Source organism: Cebidichthys violaceus, unplaced genomic scaffold (assembly GCF_023349555.1).
Source record: "Cebidichthys violaceus isolate CVI_PGR_0920_01 unplaced genomic scaffold, fCebVio1.0.p SCAF_93, whole genome shotgun sequence".
In the NCBI taxonomy this organism is placed as follows: domain Eukaryota; kingdom Metazoa; phylum Chordata; class Actinopteri; order Perciformes; family Stichaeidae; genus Cebidichthys; species Cebidichthys violaceus.
Window position 1 is genome coordinate 147,501 of NW_027176979.1, and position 22,117 is coordinate 169,617.

A 22,117-nucleotide genomic window follows, 5' to 3' on the forward strand; every position below is an offset into this window, starting at 1 on the left:
CTGTCAAATACACACCTGTGCAACAGGTACGCCAAATACTCACTCATTACAGACTCACCTGTACATCAAATAAACAGCAGCACGTGAGGTTGTGTAACAAATGCATCTGACACGCACCAGCTTCAAATACACAGCAAACATGCAAATTCTCCACATTTTAAAAAGTCTACATGGCCGCCGCCTCTCGTCTACTCGGGTTGTACTTGTACAATATGTTAAGTGTTGAACTGTTGGATGTGTTTGCAGGGGGAGCAGACGATCGCGGTGACGTTTGGAGGAGATCCCGTCTCAAAGAGCCCCTTCACGGTCGGCGTCGCCGCCCCGCTGGATCTGAGCAAAGTCATCGTTGACAACCTGGAAGGAAGTAAGAAAGTCTCTCTGTGCCTCCAGCTAAGACTCCAGAGAAAAACAAGTTGTTTTGTTCATTTACAAGATGAATAAATGTCTTTTCAGGAGCAGAGGTCGGTCAGGAGCAGCAGTTCATGGTGGACACCAAAGGGGCAGGAGGTCAAGGCCATCTGGATGTGAAAGTGGTGAGTGTTTATCTCACGATCATCTGACAATACGGATCAATTCTTGTTGTTTTTGGTCTTTTCACAGGATGAGAGACTGTGGTGTTACTTCATTCTTTGTGTTCTTGTGTTTGTCACTAGCTGAGTCCCAGTCAGCAGGCGGTCAGGTGTCTAATTGAGCCTCAGCCCACTAAAGCAGGCGTCAGTCAGGTCTTTTACACCCCCACAGAGGAAGGGGTCCACGCTGTCAACGTGACCTACGACGGACACCCGGTCCCTGGGAGCCCCTTCCCCGTGGAGGCCCAGCTGCCTCCAGACCCGAGCAAGGTAACATCAGCATCTTTTCTTCTTCTTCTTCTTCTTCTTCTTCTTCTTCTCTACAACCATGTTTCCTTACGTCCTTAAGAACAACCTTAAAGATCAACTCTATTTCATATTTATTTTATTTTCTATTCCTTAAAGTTCGAACACTCTCTGCATACTTCTTGATACGTCTTTATTTTTATAAAATAGTAAACTATAAGTTTCCCACTATATATGTTGAAGGAGAATACAGAAGAAGTAAATCTGACTAAAACACTTTCATTGTTCACTTGTTTGTTAAGTGTAATGAGTAATAAGAAAATATCTGCATGGCGCCATCACCGCCTCCCCTCCAGGTGAAGGCGTTCGGTCCCGGTCTGAAAGGAGGTCTGGTGGGAAACCCGGCAGAGTTCAGTATCGACACCAAGGGCGCTGGCACCGGAGGTCTGGGTCTGACGGTGGAGGGGCCGACCGAGGCCAAGATCGAGTGTTCTGATAACGGCGACGGGACCTGCTCCGTCTCCTACCTGCCCACCGAGCCCGGAGAATACCTGGTTAACATCCTGTTTGAGGAGGTGCACATCCCCGGCTCGCCGTTCAAAGCCGATGTCCAAATGCCCTTTGACCCCTCTAAGGTGGTGGCGTCCGGGTCGGGCCTGAAAAGAGCCAAGGTGAGCGTCTGGAGAGGAAGATGGAAGCTAAAGCTCTTTTTAAAAACCTGGTTTATCATTCTGCAGTTTAAATCAGATGTTTGTGGATTCGTTTTGATCCTAACTGTAACAGCAAAGCTTCTGAACTTGCTGCCACTCTGGTTTGAGCCTCTGACTCTCACAGTGTGAAGTCTGAACCGGCTTGTTGCGTCTGTGCAGGTTGGAGAGACCAGCGTGGTGAATGTGGACTGCTCCCGGGCCGGACCGGGTCAGCTCAGCCTGGAGGCCGTACCGGACTCCTCGCCGTCCAGTCCGACTGGCTCCGCACCAGCCTCTGGTAACACCAACACTGTTGTCATTCACCAGTAGCCGGCATACACACGGCTAGCTGTACATGCTGGTCTGAGGTTGTCCGGTAGTTGTGAGACATATGTTTGGTTTTAAAGCAGAGACTTAATCCATCAATCAACCTCACTTCAATCTCTATCCATTAACCACAAGACTGGAACCAGGAGGAACCGGTTCTCCTCGATCAGCCCCTCTAAAGCTCACTAATGAACATGTTTTATCCTGCTTGTTTAATATATGCCGGACTAAGAACCTTTCTGACACATAATCACCGAATGGAATGGAAGGATTAATAAACAAGATTTAAAGTGTTGACTAGAGAACTTTAGAGGTGCTGGGAGGTGGATTTCAGAGCCAGGCTAGCAGTTTCCCCCTGATCACAGCCTTTATGCTAAGCTAAGCTAACTGGCTGCTGGTATCTGATATTTACATGACTGATATCAATCTTCTCTTTTAAGTGTCCTTCAGAAAACAAATGAATAATATTCTTCATATATTTTGGGACAGTGATGTTTCTGTATGGTCCAGCAGTCATACGCAGATACTGCTGAACTGCTAGAAATAACTAAATGAAGGGATTTAATTATCTGTAGTTCATTAATGCATGAACACAATGCATTTAAGCAGCCAGTTGGCCACACTCATTCAAAGTATCTTCAGCCTAATCGGGTCTTGTTTTAGGTCTCAAGTCTGTGTGTCAGTGTGTCTAATAATCAAGTGGTTTCTCACTCTCATATTTTACTGAAACAAAAGGCAAGAAGCCTCAAATTCTACAAAATACCTTTACCATGAATATAACGTAGTGTAGTCTTTAACATAGAGTCTTTTGTTGGGATTGAAGCATCACAAAGTCATGTTGAATTTGTGTGACGTTTTATTCTGTTTAAAGATATTCAGACCGTCTTCAGTTCTGTGACATACATGTGGGAACTGGATTGTGTTGTTGCAGGTGTGAAGGCGAAGACGGAGGTGGTGGACAACAAAGACGGGACCTACGCGGTGACCTACGTCCCCCTGACCTCCGGCATGTACACCCTGCAGCTGAAGTACGGAGGCAAGGCCGTCCCCGGCTTCCCCGCCAAGGTGACGGTGGATCCTGCCGTCGACACCTCCAAGATCAAAGTGTTCGGACCCGGAGTGGAAGGACAAGGTGCAGTGTGGTCCGGCTCACAGTCTGTGTGTAGCTCTGCTTGGTTTTAGTGGCAAATTGCTTTTTTTTTGTCTTCTCAAAATACCAAAAACATCCCGTTAAACGATACGTTAACATATTGGAAGACAAGTCTAAATTGTTGAACACACTGAATCCAAAGTATATTCATTAGATATATATTATAGTCAATAGATCCAAGCAGCTTATTTTGATTCTGTTTACAAAACACTATGTTGATTGATGTTGATGTGATTCATCACCTTTTAATTTGACGTGTTAAAGTTGTTAGCAAAGAGTTACTTCACTTTATTTACTCAGCACTTTTTTTTCCAGCAGCAAATACACACTTAGTAATTTGACAGTTTGAAGGGGGACATTAGTTCACGGTTGACATACATTTGGGGAACTTGTGATCTCTAATTTGGTTCAAAGCTCCAAAATCACAGAATCCTACATTTCCCATAATGCACCTCAAGTGAGTCTTTCATGAGACCTTCGCTGACCGTATATGCCCACATCTTTTCATTAATCTATTCTGACATAAATGTGTGGAGTGCCCTTTAAACAATCGCTTCCTCCCTCCTCTCTCCTGCAGCCATTTTCAGAGAAGCCACCACGTCGTTCACGGTGGACGCCCGTCCTCTGACCCGGCGAGGAGGAGACCACGTGAAGGCGGAGGTCAGGAACCCGTCCGGAGCGCTGACGGACTGTCAGATTACCGACAATGCCACCGGGATCTACAACGTGGATTACACTCCTTTTGAGAACGGTAACTGAAGACTGAAAAAGCGTTCATCGTGAAGCTGTAACCTTTTCTAATGTACTGTAAACCTACAGCGACGTACCGAGTCCTGATCCTCAGCTGCTGTCTGTCCCGGTGTGTATTTCAGGCGCCCACAGCGTCCACGTTCTGTATGACGACACACCGGTTCCTAAGAGCCCGTTCAGGGTGTCTGTGACGGAGGGATGCGACCCCAGCAGGGTGGTGGCCGCTGGCCCCGGCCTCCAGCAAGCCCTGACCGACAAGCCCAACAACTTCAACATCATCACCAGGTACTGTCACTAGGTTTGACTCGTGTGCCGTTTTTGTCTCTAACTTCGGGTCAAACTGTTGCTGATTTCTGGGTGTATTGATCCTTCACCAGAGGGGCCGGTATAGGCGGTCTCGGCATCACTGTGGAGGGTCCATCAGAGTCCAAGATGTCCTGCAAAGACAACAAAGACGGCAGCTGCAGCGTGGAGTACGTCCCCCTCACCCCCGGCCTCTACGACGTCAACATCACCTACGGAGGAGAACACATCCCCGGTGAGAGATGAGATCTTTAAAAGGTCTCAAAAACATCTCCAAGGATCAGTCTGGTGTTTGTTCTGCGTTAGTCCGTCTCTAATAGTTAAAGACTTTCCTACAATGCATGTTCTTTTTATGGGATTTGTTGACAATAATAATAATATAGAATATCAACATACATATTCTTTAAAGTGTCCTCACATGTCTGTGTATTTCCTCAAGAGGCCCTTTTTAATGCTGATTCCCGTACAGCCTTTGAAACATGTGCTCAGAGTTTCAGTTCATGTTAAAAAGGTGTCGTCGATGTTATTGGCTGATAGAAGAAGCGGAGAAGGTTTTAAAGATGTGGTTGACGTTTTTAAAAAGCCGCAGCTCTGTTTAATTGACTTTGCTCAGGAAGCAGCTCAGCGTGTTTCCTTGTTCGACGCCTTTTATTGACAGCTGTTGCTCCGTGGTTTTGGCTGCGTGAGGGCAGCTGGAGGTACACGGAGCTTCAGGATGCAGAAACCACATTACCCAGAAACCACATCAAGAGTGTAACAGCACCATAAACTTTGACGAGCAACTGCAATTAGCTGATAGTTAGGCTAATGACTCCTCTTCCTGTTACTTCCAGGAAGTCCATTCAAGGTCCCAGTGAAGGATGTGGTGGACTCCAGTAAGGTCAAGGTGTCTGGTCCCGGTGTGGGGTCTGGGGTCAGGGCCAATATCCCACAATCCTTCACCGTGGACTGCAGGAAGGCCGGCGTGGCCCCGCTGGCCGTGGCCGTCTCCGCTCCTAAAGGCGTGGCAGAGCCCGTGGAGGTGAAGGACAACGGGGACGGGACTCACCTGGTGTCCTACACTCCGTCTGTGGAGGGACCATACTCTGTGGTCGTCAAGTACGCAGAGGAGGACGTCCCCCGCAGGTACTGAGCGGTACTGCAGTACAGAAGTACTGAAGTTCAGGAGAAAATCTGGAGACAGTGTGGAAGTTTTGCAAGAATGTTAATTTTTTTGTTGTAACATTTTTTTGAGACGGCAGAAGGTGTGTCAAAGATTTTTACATTCCGACTTTAAGATCGGACTCGGACTCCCTTTTTATTGAAAATTCAAACTGAAAATGTGTCTGTAGGGCAAAATTAATTTCCATTTACTTTATAATCAAGTCAAATAGTTTGTCAGTTGCCTTTTTAGTTGACAAACAGGGCATCCACATACTTCAGTGTCTGTAGTCACTGTCTGTAGTCACTGTCTGTAGTCACTGTCTGTAGTCACTGTCTGTAGTCACTGTGTCTGTGGTCACTGTCTGTAGTCACTGTGTCTGTAGTCATTGTCTGTAGTCACTGTCTGTAGTCACTGTCTGTAGTCACTGTCTGTGGTCAGTGTCTGTGGTCACTGTCTGTAGTCACTGTGTCTGTAGTCACTGTGTCTGTGGTCACTGTCTGTGGTCACTGTGTCTGTGGTCACTGTCTGTAGTCACTGTGTCTGTGGTCACTGTGTCTGTGGTCACTGTCTGTAGTCACTGTGTCTGTAGTCACTGTCTGTGGTCACTGTGTCTGTGGTCACTGTCTGTGGTCACTGTCTTTAGTCACTGTCTGTAGTCACTGTGTCTGTAGTCTCTGTCTCTGTGGTCACTGTGTCTGTAGTCTCTGTCTGTAGTCAGTCTGTGGTCACTGTGTCTGTGGTCACTGTGTCTGTGGTCACTGTCTGTGGTCACTGTCTGTGGTCACTGTGTCTGTAGTCACTGTGTCTGTGGTCACTGTGTCTGTGGTCACTGTGTCTGTGGTCACTGTCTGTGGTCACTGTCTGTGGTCACTGTGTCTGTGGTCACTGTGTCTGTGGTCACTGTTTGTAGTCACTGTCTGTGGTCACTGTCTGTGGTCACTGTCTGTTGTCACTGTCTGTATTCACTGTCTGTTGTCACTGTCTGTAGTCACTGTGTCTGTAGTCACTGTCTGTTGTCACTGTCTGTCGTCACTGTGTCTGTCGTCACTGTCTGTGGTCACTGTGTCTGTAGTCACTGTCTGTAGTCACTGTGTCTGTGGTCACTGTGTCTGTGGTCACTGTCTTTAGTCACTGTCTGTAGTCACTGTCTGTAGTCACTGTGTCTGTAGTCTCTGTCTCTGTGGTCACTGTGTCTGTAGTCGGTCTGTATTCACTGTGTCTGTGGTCACTGTGTCTGTGGTCACTGTGTCTGTAGTCACTGTCTGTAGTCACTGTGTCTGTGGTCACTGTGTCTGTGGTCACTGTCTGTGGTCACTGTCTGTGGTCACTGTCTGTGGTCACTGTCTGTGGTCACTGTGTCTGTCGTCACTGTCTGTCGTCACTGTCTGTGGTCACTGTGTCTGTAGTCACTGTCTGTAGTCACTGTGTCTGTGGTCAGTGTCTGTGGTCAGTGTCTGTGGTCACTGTCTGTGGTCACTGTCTGTAGTCACTGTGTCTGTAGTCACTGTGTCTGTAGTCACTGTCTGTAGTCACTGTCTGTAGTCACTGTCTGTTGTCACTGTCTGTAGTCACTGTGTCTGTAGTCACTGTCTGTGGTCACTGTATCTGTGGTCACTGTCTGTCGTCACTGTGTCTGTAGTCACTGTGTCTGTAGTCACTGTGTCTGTAGTCACTGTCTGTTGTCACTGTCTGTTGTCACTGTCTGTTGTCACTGTCTGTAGTCACTGTCTGTAGTCACTGTCTGTGGTCACTGTATCTGTGTCGTCACTGTGTCTGTAGTCACTGTCTGTGGTCACTGTATCTGTGTCGTCACTGTGTCGTCACTGTGTCTGTAGTCACTGTGTCTGTGGTCACTGTGTCTGTAGTCACTGTCTGTGGTCTCTTCAGTCCCTTCAAGGTTCGGGTTCTGCCCACTCACGATGCCAGTAAAGTGCGAGCCAGCGGTCCCGGGCTGACCAGTGGTGTTCCCGCCAGCTTCCCCGTAGAGTTCAACATCGACGCCAAGGACGCCGGCCAGGGCCAACTGAGCGTGCTCATCACCGTCAGTAACACACACACACACACACACACACACACACACACACACACACACACACACACACACACACACACACACACACACACTCTTAAACTGTTCGTCCTCCTTCCCCTCCAGGACCAGGATGGTAAACCTAAGCAGCCCAGTATTCACGACAACGGCGACGGTACACACAGCGTGTCTTACGTTCCCGACCGCGCCGGCCGCTACGGCGTCGTCATAAAGTACGGCGGAGACGACATCCCCGCCTCGCCCTACAGAGTCCGCGCCACGGCAACCGGAGACGCCAGCAAGTGCACCGTCACGGGTACGTTTCCCAGAGAGCATGAATAAATACATAAATACATGAATGAATGAATACATACATAAATATATGAATGAATAAATATATAAAACATGAATGAATAAATATATAATTAAATAAATATATAATTAAATAAATAGATGAATGAATAAATATATAAATATATGAATGAATAAATATATAAATACATAAATATATGAATGAATAAATGAGTAAATTAATAAACATACAAACTAATTAACACAAATGTGATAAAATGTCCTCCCCCCCGCCTCAGGTCCAGGCGTGGGTCCCACGGTGACCATCGGCGAGGAACTCGGCCTGGTGGTGAACGCAAAGGGTGCTGGGAAAGGGAAGGTGAGCTGCGTCGTGGTTCAGCCCGACGGCAGCGAGGTGGAGGCGGAGGTGCTGGAGAACGAGGACGGCACCTTCGACATCTTCTACACGGCGCCGGCGCCCGGGAACTACGTCATCTACGTCCGCTTCGGAGGGGAAAACATCCCACGCAGCCCCTTCAAAGTCATGGTGAGGGAGGCTGAACTGTGTTCGTTGTGGGTTTATTGCTATTTGTTGAATAATTGAGTTGGTTGAAGATGAACTTTTTGACCTCATGCCTTCAGTTTACAGATTTACCCACGATGCCACAGCTGTGTGTGTGTGTGTCTGTGTGTGTGTGTGTGTGTGTGTGTGTGTGTCTGTGTGTGTGTGTGTGTGTGTGTGTGTGTGTGTGTGTGTGTGTGTGTGTGGGGGGGGGTCAGATTTTAACCCTTACTGTCATGTCTTCAGGCTACTGATGAGGTACCCATAATCCAAGAGCGGACGGCTGGACAACGGTCCACTCCCGGAGCTGGCTCCCAGCCCTGGGTACACACACACACACACACACACACACACACACACACACACACACACACACACACACACACACACACACACACACACACACACACACACGAACGAACATGCCATATATGCATTTGTGATTTGGGTGAAATATCCCTTTAAGATAACACATGGTAGACACACACACACACACACACACACACACACACTGCTCCTCTCTTGCAGGTGGCTTCGGGTTAAATCTTCACCTCTCTCTCTCGCTCGCCCGCTTCTCCTCCGTGTCATTGCTTCTCTTTTTGTTTCAGCCAATGGGATCGCAGTAAACCTCTCACAACTTCTGTGTGTGCGAGATGTGTTGCGGAAGGCGTTGCTATGGTTGCGTGTGTTTGAGGACTTTATTTTTTGCTTTAGGGGGTTTGTTGTGGTGGTTTCTCTCTCTATCTTCCTCAGTGCACTCTTCATCGCTGTGGCTGCATCACAGAGTCATCATCATCCTCCTTCTTTTTCTCTGCTCCTTCGCACTACACTTCCCAGGATGCCTCTCGTGTGGGGGCGGGGCTTGGATGCAGCAGCAGCATGTTTTCTAACGCAGGTCGCGGAGACGACAGCAGGTTGTTTCAGCGTTGGATAGATTCGTTAATCTCCGTCGTCTGTCTTCTCCAGGTGACGTCAGACAACTACGAGCCAATCGGCAGCAGCGTCAACGGAAGCGGCTTCAGACCGTTCGACATGGTGATTCCTTTCTCCTTCAGGAAGGGAGAGATCACAGGTGAGAGGAAGCGTCAGTGCAGAAGCACAGCTGAGGCCGATGGGACCTTCAGTAGTCATTAAGGTTTCAACAAGAATAGAACGAATGAACATTTTGACCCGATGATTTTGATCCAATACAGCCAATGGTTGTCGAGACGATTCACTTAAAATAAAGTGCACACTGCACTGATTTAAGTGTGCAGATATCTCTAATAATAAGTAACAGAGTTTAACAGAAAAGTCAAATAGAAATATGAACAGAATGTGTCTCTCTCTCTCTCTCTCTCTCTCTCTCTCTCTCTCTCTCTCTCTCTCTCTCTCTCTCTCTCTCTCTCTCTCTCTCTCTCAGGTGAGGTGCTGATGCCTTCAGGTAAATCAGCTCAACCGGTGATCTCAGACAACCAGGACGGGACGGTCACAGTGCAGTACTCACCCACCGAGGCCGGCCTGCACGAGATGCACATCAAGTACAACGGCACTCACATCCCAGGTCAGGACACACACACACACACACACACACACACACACACACACACACACACGATGAGGTTTAGTGAGAGGTGAAACAGAGACACTGAAACTCACTTTCATCATGTGGGTTTCTTTTAACTGATATTTATTGAAACTATTTTACTGTTTTATATCTTGTACATGTTTTTATTGTTTAAAACTATATAATATGCTATATAAATAGTAAATAAAGCATATATGTATGCTGTATTAATATTATTTAATTTCTTAACCAATGCTGTGGAAACCTCTTACAGAAATCCAATACTCTTTATGTATAACTATGTTCTCTAAAGCATCTTTGATTAAGAGTTCATGTTTAAATGTTCCACCTGCTAGAACGGCCTCCACTCATCTGGGAAGGTTTTCCACCAGATGTTGATCAAGAGAGAGCATCAGTGACGTCCAACGCTGATGTTGGGTGATGAGTTCAGGCTCGTGGTTCATCCCACAGGTGTTGGTGATGTGGTTGAGCTCCAGGCTCTTTGTAGACCAGTCGGGTTCTTCCGCATCAAACCGGGGAATCCATTTCTTTATGGAGCCGCCTTTGTGCACACATGTGGAAACGGAGAAAAGGACCTTCACCAAAAGTTACAAAGCTTGTCTGAAATATTGTATGTAGAAGCATTAAGATTTCCGTTCATCCAAACCAGTAATAACGGAGCTAGAGTGCACTGAAGTACGTGGTCTGAAGATGACTTTTACCTGTCATTTTAATGCTTCTTGTTGTACTGATCTTCTTGTGTTGCAGAGTCTCCCCTCCAGTTCTATGTGAACCACGCCAGCAGTCCCAATGTCACAGCCTACGGTCCGGGTCTGAGCTACGGCGTCGCCAACAAGGTGGCCACGTTCACCGTGTTCACGGAGGACGCCTCTGAAGGTACGTCAGCCAGGAGGGAGCAGAGCTCAGTCCATCTGAAACGATGTTGGTTATTAGATGTGATCCAGACCAGTATTCTTACATTTAGGAGATAATTGTGGAGGAAGTGAAACCTATGATCAGAAAAGTCCCTCTTATGGTTCCCTGGTTGAGAACCACCGGCATAAAACAGAGAACAGCAGCAAATCCATCCATTGTAGAAGCTGCAATAAGAACTATGTATCCTGTGTCTGTCTGTCCCTCCAGGGGGTCTGGACTTGGCCATCGAGGGTCCGTCCAAAGCGGACATCAACTGTGTGGACAACAAGGACGGGACGTGCAGCGTCAGCTACATGCCCACTCTGCCCGGAGACTACAACATTCTGGTCAAATACAACAACAAGCACATCGCCGGCAGCCCGTTCACCGCCAGGATCACCGGTCAGAGTCCACGAGACACATGGACACATGAGCAGACCGATTATCAGTGATCAATAACCCAAAGTTCTCATTTCTACCCTCCAAACGTGTTCTCGTACTCGGGGAGGAGCTGACATTGATTCACTTTGAGTTCCTAACAGACGTGATGTTTGATGTCTCGGTGAACGGCGGCGTCTCACCGTCTCACCTTCTGTGTGACATGTTTTCAGAGGACAACCAGCGGCGCTCTCAGGTCAAACTGGGCTCGGCGGCAGATTTCTCTCTGGACATCAACGAGACAGACCTGAGTCTGCTGACGGCGAGCATCGTGTCGCCGTCCGGCCGCGACGAGCCCTGCCTGCTGAAGAGGATGGCCAACAATCACATCGGTAACACGCACACACAAGTCAACGCACACGCAAGTCAACGCACACGCAAGTCAACGCACACGCAAGTCAACGCACACGCAGATCAACGCACACGCAAGTCAACCCACACGCAAGTCAACCCACACGCAAGTCAACCCACACGCAGATCAACGCACACGCAGATCAACGCACACGCAAGTCAACCCACACGCAAGTCAACCCACACGCAGATCAACGCACACGCAAGTCAACGCACACGCAAGTCAACGCACACGCAAGTCAACCCACACGCAAGTCAACCCACGCGCAGATCAACGCACACGCAAGTCAACGCACACGCAAGTCAACGCACACGCAAGTCAACGCACACGCAGATCAACGCACACGCAAGTCAACGCACACGCAAGTCAACGCACACGCAGATCAACGCACACGCAAGTCAACCCACACGCAAGTCAACCCACACACAGATCAACGCACACGCAAGTCAACGCACACGCAAGTCAACGCACACGCAAGTCAACGCACACGCAGATCAACGCACACGCAAGTCAACGCACACGCAAGTCAACGCACACGCAGATCAACGCACACGCAAGTCAACGCACACGCAGATCAACGCACACGCAGGTCAACGCACACGCAGGTCAACGCACACGCAGGTCAACGCAGACGCAGATCAACGCACACGCAGGTCAACGCACACGCAGGTCAACGCACACGCAGGTCAACGCACACGCAAGTCAACGCACACGCAGATCAACGCACACGCAGGTCAACGCACACGCAGGTCAACGCACACGCAGATCAACGCACACGCAGGTCAACGCACACGCAGGTCAACGCACACGCAGGTCAACGCACACGCAGGTCAACGCACACGCAGGTCAACGCACACGCAGGTCAACGCACACGCAGATCAACGCACACGCAAGTCAACGCACACGCAAGTCAACGCACACGCAAGTCAACGCACACGCAGATCAACGCACACGCAAGTCAACGCACACGCAGATCAACGCACACGCAAGTCAACGCACACGCATGTCAACGCACACGCATGTCAACGCACACGCAAGTCAACGCACACGCAGATCAACGCACACGCAGGTCAACGCACACGCAGGTCAACGCACAGGCAGGTCAACGCACAGGCAGGTCAACGCACAGGCAGGTCAACGCACAGGCAGGTCAACGCACAGGCAGGTCAACGCACACGCAAGTCAACGCACACGCAGATCAACGCACACGCAAGTCAACGCACACGCAAGTCAACGCACACGCAGATCAACGCACACGCAAGTCAACGCACACGCATGTCAACGCACACGCATGTCAACTTCCTCCCCCTTCTGTTTCCACTCTCGCCTTCCTTCCTTCCTTCTTCTCTTCCTCACCTCTCTCTTTTCCTCCTCCCCCTTGTTTCCTATCTCTCCTCCCATCTTTCCTTCCACTTCTCTTCCCCCCCTTACTGTTTCCTTTTTCTCCTTCCTTCCTTCCTCTTCTCTTCCTCAACCCTTTCTCTATTCTTCCTCCCCCTTCTGTTTCCTGTCTCTCCTCCATGTTTGCCCCATCTCTTCCACCTTTCATCTCCTTGATAAAATGATCAATCACCTCCTCCTCCTCCTTCTCCCCCTCCCAGGTATCTCCTTCATCCCTCGTGAGGTGGGTGAACACCGAGTCAGCATCCTGAAGAACGGCCATCACGTCGCCAACAGTCCCATCACCATCATGGTCGTCCAGTCGGAGATCGGCGACGCCAGCCAGGTGAAAGCTCACGGCGACGGCCTCGTCCAGGGAACCACCTTCAACAACTCCAGCTTCGTGGTCGACACGCGGGACGCCGGTCAGTATGGAGGGCTTCCAACGCATCGGCTGTATTTCAGTATTTAAATCTCTGTTTTAGTCATGCTACCACATGACTTGTAACTATATTGAATCATCAGTCAATGATAGTTATTTGATGCATTGCCGTCCAGTGAATATATAAAATACAACCCGGAATACATTGATCATGTTAAAATAGTAAAAAAGTCAAATTAGAGCAAAATGTATAAATAAAAAAAACACATAAGACACTGTATACAAGCAGAATAAAATAATATGAACCTTAAAGAGAGCATTTTGCTTTTATTTAATTCAGTCATCCAGCGTTCGCGTCACGTTTGTGTGTTTGTGTGTTTGTGTGCAGGGTATGGAGGCCTGGCTCTGGCCATCGAAGGTCCCAGTAAGGTGGACATCCAGACGGACGACATTGAGGACGGTACGTGTAGAGTCACCTACTGTCCCACTGAACCGGGAAACTACATCGTCTCCATCCGCTTTGCAGAGCAACACGTACCAGGTAAAAAAAACTATGATTTTGTCGCTGTTGGTTAAAAGAAATGATACAATATTATTGTAGAAGTTTTTGATTCAAAGTCCCTTCAAGGTCAAATGATATCGGTGGTATTTTAAGTGCAGGTTTTTTCCAGAAATCAGTATTTATAGGATTAAAACTAATGTTGCAGCTCTGTGTGACGTTTCAATGAAGAGCCTTCAGACTCAGATCATCTGTTACTAAAACTAAATATGATCTAAACTGAAATAACAGATATATCACATCCAGCAGCTAAACTTAAAAGTAAACAAATATTTGACACTTTTGGACTTTTTCCACATTCTGGAGTAGATTTTTAATAAACCATAATGGGAAACGTCGTGTCAGACGGATTATTTAAGGGGTGTGTGTGTGTGTGTGTGTGTGTGTGTGTGTGTGTGTGTGTGTGTGTGTGTGTGTGTGTGTGTGTGTGTGTGTGTGTGTGTGTTCATCAACAGGAAGTCCGTTCACAGTGCGGGTGACGGGAGAGGGTCGTATCCGGGAGAGCATCACCCGACGACAGAAGGCGGCGTCTGTTGCCAGCGTGGGGAGTGTGTGTGACCTCAGTCTGAAGATACCAGGTACAGTACACACACACACCTGGCTAATCTTGAAGCTAACGATTGGACCGCCATGGCTTTGGTCTCATGCAGTGAGTGTTTGGTTGTTTCGTCATTTAAACAGACCTTCAGGTTAAAGTGAGCGGGTCCTGAACTCGTTGAGCCTCGATGTTCTCGGACCGTCGGTGTTCAGATCATCCTGCTCCTCCTCCGTTTCTCAAACCGTTTCCTCTCTGAAGCTCTGACAGTTCTCTGGTTTCTCTTTGTTTCTCACTGCTGTTCTGTATCGACTGTAATCTGTCAGCTTTGTCTTTTGTCCTTTCTTGATCTCTTTTCTTTCCTTCCCTCTTTTTCCATCCTTCCTTTGTCTCACCCTGCCTCCTTCTGTCTTTTATTTCTCTATTTTTACACTTCTTACACGCCTTTTATCTGTATTTGACTCCTTGTATCTCATTGTTCTTCTTTCTTTCTGTCCTTTTTTCTTTTGTCTGTCTTCTTGTTTCTTTTCTTCCCTTGTCTCCATCGCGTCTCCCTCTTTTCCTCCTCAGCATCTCCTTATCTTCTACTCTGCCTTCTATCCCTCTCTCTTCCTCCTCCACTTCCTTCTCTCCTTGTGTCCTCCTTTTTCCTCCTCTTCTCCCTCCAGTGAGCTGGTTCCTCCTCGCCTTGTCTCGGCAGCTCCTCTCTCACACCTCCTTCCGCTCCTACTGCTCCCTCTGGTGGTCTGGCAGATCCAGCAGTTGCAGGATTCGTTGCTCTGCGGTTGCCCAGGATCGGAGCCTCTCCCCTGGGCACGTGCGCCTCATCTCCGGCCTCTCCGGTGTGGTGCTGGCGGGGGGGACGAGGGCAGCGAGGGGCGTTTGGGTCGTTGATGCCCGCTGCTCGGCGGGCGGTGCCAGGGTGGAGGGTGCGTTGTAGCCCGAGAGAGAAAGAAAAAATAAATAAAAGCTGGCTTGGCAGCACAAGGTTTGCAACATAACATGCTTCATTAAGTTGGGCTGCTCCTTTTTTCTCTCCTCGTCGTCTCCTTCTTTCTCTTCACTACCACCCCAAATTAAATATAGACGAACACACAGAAAGGTATCAAAAGTCTCGGCCCGTCTTTTGCAGCGATCGACATGCAGGACGTCACTGCCGAGGTCTCGTCCCCCTCCGGCGCCCGTCAGCCCGCGGAGCTGGTGGCCGTGGGCGACGACACCTACTGCGTGCGCTTCGTTCCCACGGAGATGGGCGTGCACAGCGTGAGCGTGAGGTACAGGGGCGTGCACGTGCCGGGCAGCCCCTTCCAGTTCACTGTGGGGCCGCTGGGAGAGGGCGGCGCCGCCAAGGTGAGAGCGGGAGGTCCGGGTCTGGAGGGAGCACAGGCAGGAGAGCCAGGTACACACACACACACACACACACACACACACACACACACACACACACACACACACCATCTTTACAGGGACTTTTATTATTTCACTATGTTCCCTCCTTCCTAAACTTCACCTTCACATCAGATATTCAACAAATCACATGAAAATACGCATCTAAAGCTTGATGCAGTTTATTCTTCTGAGCCACAGAGCTCCAATGTTGTCTACGATGTGTAAGAAGAAGCTCTCTGTGTTGTGGATTTTTCTTCAGCTCTCCGTCTCTCTCTCTCTCTCTCTCTCTCTCTCTTCAGCTGAGTTCAGTATCTGGACGAGGGAGGCCGGCGCCGGCGGTCTGTCCATCGCCGTGGAAGGACCCAGCAGGGCGGAGATCTCCTTCGACGACCGCAAAGACGGCTCCTGCGGCGTCTCTTACATCGCTCAGGACCCCGGTAGAGAGAACACACACACACACACACACACACACACACACACACACACACACACACACACACACACACACACACACAGTTCACCCTGATGATTGTCCATCGATGGCGTCTCTGAGTGTCGTCTCCTCCTCCTCTCCAGGTGACTATGAGGTTTCGGTGAAGTTCAACGACCAGCACATCCCCGACAGCCCTTACCTCGTTCCTGTCGTTGCTCCGGCGAACGACGCCCGCCGCCTCACTGTTACCGGCCTTCAGGTGAGGCACGAGGAGACACCTCCACACCCAGCCGGGCCCTGCCTTGCTAAAGGGCTCTGGGGCACAGTTGCATAAAAATAAAGATGGAATTTTCTCCAGTGCGGAGAACACGATCAGGGTGTGATGGTTCGACTGGTTTGGTTTAATGGTTTAATCCACTTCAAGCATCAGAACTGGCTGATTTTAGCTTGTGATGTTTTGAAACTCGACAGATAATCACTGAGCTGTAATGTGAAAGAATGAGTCCAGACATGTTTTCAGAACAAAAACAAACTTCTGGAACTCAATACTTTTTAACTGAGCTTCTTATTTAGCTAAAAGCATGAAGCTATTTGACATCAGGCTAAGCGTCAGTCGAACCCTTGCATTCGTACAGATAATCAGCCGAAGGTATTTACACTTTCTTTATGCAACTGGCCTCTTGGATGTGACCACAGCCAGGCAAACACACGACTCTGTGAAGGTGACACTTTGGTCTGAGAGGCTCTGAAGGAAACATGAAGCGTCACGAAATGGAAAGGATTCGTCCTTCGTCCTCTTTTGGACACATTCTTAAGGATGAACTAGAGATCTGTCTAATGATCAATTCATCAATAATGAAAGTAACTATGTCATTTATTATACAACATGTCAGAAGACTGTAAAAACAAATACATAAAAGTGAAACCAACCAAAAACTCCAAAGGAATTGAATTGAAAAAAGCTGCAAATCCTCACATTTGAGAAGCTGGAGCCGAAGATCGATAATAAACAATTATCTGATTATTTTAGTTTTTAACAATTGTTTTAGTCAACTCATAATTTAATGGGGTAAATGTTTTGACTCTAAATGAACCCTTTCATTTACATCATCACTAATATGTGATAATGTTGTTGAATATCGCATTAATGATACTTTGAAAGCAGCACAAGAACCCTTTAATATCCGTTTAGTGTGCTGGTAAAATTCAACAAATTGGTTGTGGAATTATGAACTGAACATAAAAGATGATCGTTACAGTTTAAAGTGCAGTTTTCTACTGATAAATAATAACAATAATAACAACAACGAACATTCAAAACAATAACTTAATTTCTGTATTTTATAGAGTTCCTCTTTCCATCTTGACTTGTCACACTTTCCTTCTTCCACCAATGCAGAGTTACTGCAGCGAGTCTGATTAACGTCTTAAACTTAAACAGTGTCTGGATTCTGACCAATCAGACGCTGCCCAGACAGCGAGGGCTCCGTCTGATTGGAGAGAGTTGACGGCATGGTGCGTTTCAGATAACATGTCTCCTACAGACAGAATGTAATTTAATACGACGACTTCATCCACAAACATTGGTATTAACTTTGGTCAGGAATCTTCCCTCTCTGGACCGCTTTGCCTGGCTCTGGTCATCCCTCCTCTGTCTGGTGTGGAACTGCTGGTGTTTCTCTTGTGTTTCATTTAAAGGCTTTTTAACAGCAGCATCGTCATCATCGTCATCATCGTCGTTGTCTTCAGCTCCTGGGTTGCCTCGTTCCAGCAGACCTCCTGCTGACTGTAGTTTGTTGTCTGTAGACGAACCTCTTCTCTGTTCGGTCTGCAGCGCTCTGGTGACTGGACTAGAGACTCAGATCTCACCATCACACCAGAGTCAGTGCTGCTTTCTTAAAGGTGCAGTGTGAAGGATTTAGAGCCATCTAGCGGTGAGGTTGCAGATTGTAGGGAACTTAAACTTCTCCCGTGTGCCCAGTGTGTAGGAGAACTCCGGTGGAGTGTCCCTATCTAGAGCCAGTGTTTGGTTTAGTTTGCAACGGTGTAAAATGACCCTTTGAGCTGGAGTTTAAACCCCTTTAAAGACTGTAGTGTCGATGTGTTGAACTCTGTCTGCTGAAGCTGCACCAACAGGAGCTCAGGTAAGAAGAGAAGACGGTAAATAAGAAACCTGCAAGAACACTGAATGTAGTTCACGCTTCTCCTTAAAAGTGTTTCCTCATCGTCTAAACTGTCCGTCCCCTGCACATTGACTGAGTGTGTGTGTGTGTGTGTGTGTGTGTGTGTGTGTGTGTGTGTGTGTGTGTGTGTGTGTGTGTGTGTGTGTGTGTGTGTGTGTGTGTGTGTGTGTGTGTGTGTGTGACCTCGTCAGGAGTCTGGTCTGAAGGTGAATCACCCAGCATCCTTTGCAGTGCGTCTGAACGGAGCGCAGGGCAAGATGGAAGCCAAAGTCCACAGCCCCTCTGGAGCTCTGGAGGAGTGTGTCGTCACGGAGCTGGAACAAGGTGTGTGTGTGTGTGTGTGTGTGTGTGTGAGAGAGAGATCTGGACTTCAGGTAACCAAATCCTCCGTCCTGTCCCCCAGACAAGTACGCTATCCGGTTCATCCCCAGAGAGAATGGCGTCCACACCATCGACGTGAAGTTCAACGGCTCTCACATCCCAGGAAGTCCTTTCCAGGTCCGAGTTGGAGAACCAGGACAGACCGGAGATCCCGGTCTGGTCTCGGCGTACGGAGCTGGACTGGAGAGAGGCACGACAGGTGGGTTACCTGTCTGTCTGATAATAATGCATAACAAAATACAAATATTCGTATTAAAGACCAAATCATTAATTCAAATTTACCTTCGACACCGTGACAACCGCTGCTACTGTTTGTATCCATCTTGCAGGTAGCCAGTCAGAGTTCACCATTAACAACACTAAGGCGGGCCCCGGGGCCTTGGCCGTCACCATCGAGGGGCCGTCCAAGGTAAAGATGGACTGCAAGGAGGTTCCAGAGGGCTACAAGGTGCTGTACACCCCCATGGCGCCTGGAAACTACCTGATCAGCATCAAATACGGAGGACCGAACCACATCGGTGGCAGTCCCTTCAAGGCCAAAGTCACGGGTAAAGTGGTGGACGTCACTCTGCTGAGCTTACCTGCACCGTGCCACAACAAACCAACCGCAACATTTACCACAATAAGATTTACTAATAATGATCACATCTGATGTATTTCTTTAATAATGATCACATCTGATGTATTTCTTTAATAATGATCACATCTGATGTATTTCCCTCTCTCAGGCCCTCGGCTGGTGAATGTCACCAACGCCAGCGAGACGTCGACCCTGACGGTGGATCCGGCGTTGAGGGCGTCCAGCAGCAGCTTCACCCACAGCGCCGTGCCCTGGCTGACCGACTCCGACGCCAGCAAGGTGTCGAGCCGAGGTCCCGGCCTCAGCAAGGCCTTCGTGGGCCAGAGAGGCAACTTCTCGGTCGACTGCAGCAAGGCCGGTAAGGAAGACTCCACCCGCAACGTGATCTCACTGTCGATTCACCGGTGATGACGCAGTGAATCCTAACATGGGAGGAGAGCTGGTCATTTAGAGAGAAACACTCGCCGTTGTGATGTGATAGATGCCGGGGGTAAATAGCAGAACGAGGCGTCAGCGTCAAAGTGTCCACCAGGGGGCAACTCCTCTGGTTGTACAGAAGTCTAGTCTAAAATGACTCTACTTCTCTCTTGATTTATTCCCTCAGTAAACATTGTAAACATGAGTTTATGGTCTCAATCTCTAGTTTACAGTCTTCTTCAATACAGCATGATGTTCATTTAGTACATTATGCTCCATTTAGAGTCACACAGACCATAAAGCAGGGGATGATTTAGGGGCGGGGCTACACGGTGATTGACAGGTCTCTACCACGGCGTTGTCCAGTCTGGGAGTTGTTTTCATCGTGTAACTTAAACCCTTTCACGGTGTGTTTTCAGTTCACGAAGGTTAGTGATAACATTATGGTCGTGTATAAATGTCTTATTCAGCGTTCTGTTGTACATTTGGTTGCAAAAAAATGAAATGCCGACTTCGAAGCTGCAGTCTGCAAACCAATGGGTGACATCACGGTGACTGCGTCCACCTCTTATATACAGTCTTAAGGTTTAGAGGGATCTTCTCCAACTTAATTGCCTTGTTGTAGTCTGTAGCGGTCTCCGGGTTCCTCAGAAACCTCCTTTTAGTTCTCCTCAAGTCGGCCATGACGGCTTCCTTTTAGTGCAGAAGCCCCAGCAGGTCGGATTAGAGGAGTGGCCTAACGTTCAGTGCAATCAATCTGATTACAGAATTGGGTTAAGATGGAGTCATTTTGAAACACTTTTAACAACATTGATGTTCGGATACTTCACCTGTCATCTTCCGATCCTCCTCTCAGGTAAGAACATGCTCCTGGTGGGTGTCCACGGTCCTCAGGCCCCCTGCGAGGAGGTCCTGATCAAACACTTGGGCAATCTGCAGTACAACGTCAGCTACATGCTGAAGGAGCGGGGCAACTACATCCTGGTGGTCAAGTGGGGCGAAGACCACATCCCAGGCTCCCCCTTCCACGTCAGCGTCCCGTGATGCACCGGGAAACCCGCCGCCAGATCCTCCTGAACCGTTCTGCATCCCCGTTTGAGTGGACATTAGTTGCACTGCAAGTTACTGTCCAATGAACAAGGTGCTTAATAAAGTTATGTGTACATTTTGCTTTCAGATGTCTCAATCAGCCAAACTGCCCCTTAAAAAAAGATAGAAACGGAGACTCTGTTCTGTTTAATTCATGTTTTCTGCAGAGAATCAGGCAAAATGATCAAATATACAATAATCTGACTTAAACTGGAGCTGTAAAGAAATGATCTGACTGAGAGAAAAGATCTCGTCTGTTGATTTTTGAGACATTTTGCACTTGACGATAGTTTTTGTACTCGATTGGTAAATTAGAGGTCGCTCGTCGTTCGTTGGTGAGAACGTCCCGACGCAACAGCTCGGTGTCCGAACTGGATTTGGAAAAGGTAAAAATGAAAATTCGACACGTTTAACCTGCACTTGTGTGAGGTTACTTTGATGTGTACCAGGAGGCAACAAACAACAAAATACAAACAAAATGAAGCGCTGTGAACGAAACGTCTCAATTACAAAGCAGGAGAACTGGAACTCTGTGTTCGGTTAACCGTCGGTAACGACGGCACTCAAACTGTACGACTACTGATGATGATGATGATTGATTTCTTAGCTCCCAGAATCCCACGAGTACAGAATGTCGCCACAACTAATCAGCCTGTTAAAAAGCTGCTTTCTCACGCTACTGTTTCCTGCACTGTAGACCGACTACTGGAGTGTGTGCTGTAGGTTCTCCTCCGCTGTATCTCATGAATAGATCTGATGTCGCTGTAGAGCTGGAACATGAGGTCAGATGTGTTTGTATTAGTGTGTAAATGAATCTGTCTTCATATCTCACCTGGATGTTGTTGCCTGATCAGTGCTACTTTTGATACGTAAGGGATGAGAGGGTTTTTGTATGCGGATAAATAACTTCTCATTTTGTATTAACGGGTGTTTTAATATGAAACTGAACCCTGAGACGATGTACATTTGACCATTAAAATCAACTGGAATTAAGATTGACTTTCCTCTGGATTTCTTTGCTACACAAATAACCCTATGAATATAAAATACACATAATAAATAATATAAAATACACAAATAACCCTATGAATATAAAACATAATACATAATATAAAATACACAAATAAAGAGCAGTGTTCATTTCAGGGCATACAGTACTATGAAATGACTTGATACAATATTGATTGTACTTTTATGGTTCAGGGTTAATAAATAAACAGTAATTAAATAGCAATAAAACACATTTATGGCATTTATTAGGCTATGACTGACTTTTTCTTGACATACTATAATATGAATTTTTAATGAGATGTATTATGACTCATGACACATACTGACTCTTAAATATTTTGTTGAGTCATACTATACTACGACTTTTATCAATGTCATGCTATACAACAAGACATACAATACTTCTGATTTATACTGTGATATTTTTATGACACTCATATTGTCCTATGACTTATGATTGTCTTTTT

At 47.6% G+C, this 22,117-nt stretch overlaps 1 protein-coding gene across 3 annotated transcripts in view; it reads left to right on the forward strand.

The window, feature by feature from the left end:
• The window catches only part of flnbl (filamin B, like), a 59,245-nt gene extending 37,613 nt beyond the window's left edge, over positions 1-21,632 (forward strand). Inside the window, exons 19-50 of one of the 3 annotated variants that reach the window (XM_068704492.1) lie at positions 1-26; positions 247-364; positions 454-533; positions 654-839; positions 1,172-1,486; positions 1,685-1,802; positions 2,763-2,963; positions 3,559-3,732; positions 3,854-4,016; positions 4,109-4,269; positions 4,868-5,159; positions 7,066-7,219; positions 7,334-7,523; positions 7,798-8,045; positions 8,307-8,384; positions 9,027-9,132; positions 9,463-9,603; positions 10,375-10,503; positions 10,750-10,923; positions 11,133-11,291; positions 12,913-13,116; positions 13,462-13,614; positions 14,088-14,210; positions 14,836-15,096; positions 15,300-15,566; positions 15,856-15,993; positions 16,133-16,248; positions 18,364-18,496; positions 18,576-18,752; positions 18,883-19,101; positions 19,282-19,491; positions 20,407-21,632. The exon at positions 1-26 is cut by the window's left edge and continues 129 nt beyond it. In XM_068704492.1, the coding sequence (XP_068560593.1) occupies positions 1-26; positions 247-364; positions 454-533; positions 654-839; positions 1,172-1,486; positions 1,685-1,802; positions 2,763-2,963; positions 3,559-3,732; positions 3,854-4,016; positions 4,109-4,269; positions 4,868-5,159; positions 7,066-7,219; positions 7,334-7,523; positions 7,798-8,045; positions 8,307-8,384; positions 9,027-9,132; positions 9,463-9,603; positions 10,375-10,503; positions 10,750-10,923; positions 11,133-11,291; positions 12,913-13,116; positions 13,462-13,614; positions 14,088-14,210; positions 14,836-15,096; positions 15,300-15,566; positions 15,856-15,993; positions 16,133-16,248; positions 18,364-18,496; positions 18,576-18,752; positions 18,883-19,101; positions 19,282-19,491; positions 20,407-20,594 (5,402 nt within the window). In that variant the 3' untranslated portion in view covers positions 20,595-21,632. The remainder of the gene's footprint in view (positions 27-246; positions 365-453; positions 534-653; positions 840-1,171; positions 1,487-1,684; positions 1,803-2,762; positions 2,964-3,558; positions 3,733-3,853; positions 4,017-4,108; positions 4,270-4,867; positions 5,160-7,065; positions 7,220-7,333; positions 7,524-7,797; positions 8,046-8,306; positions 8,385-9,026; positions 9,133-9,462; positions 9,604-10,374; positions 10,504-10,749; positions 10,924-11,132; positions 11,292-12,912; positions 13,117-13,461; positions 13,615-14,087; positions 14,211-14,835; positions 15,097-15,299; positions 15,567-15,855; positions 15,994-16,132; positions 16,249-18,363; positions 18,497-18,575; positions 18,753-18,882; positions 19,102-19,281; positions 19,492-20,406) is intronic. The other 2 variants (XM_068704491.1, XM_068704493.1) reach the window with 2 other exon arrangements.
• Positions 21,633-22,117: the final 485 nt, after the last annotated feature.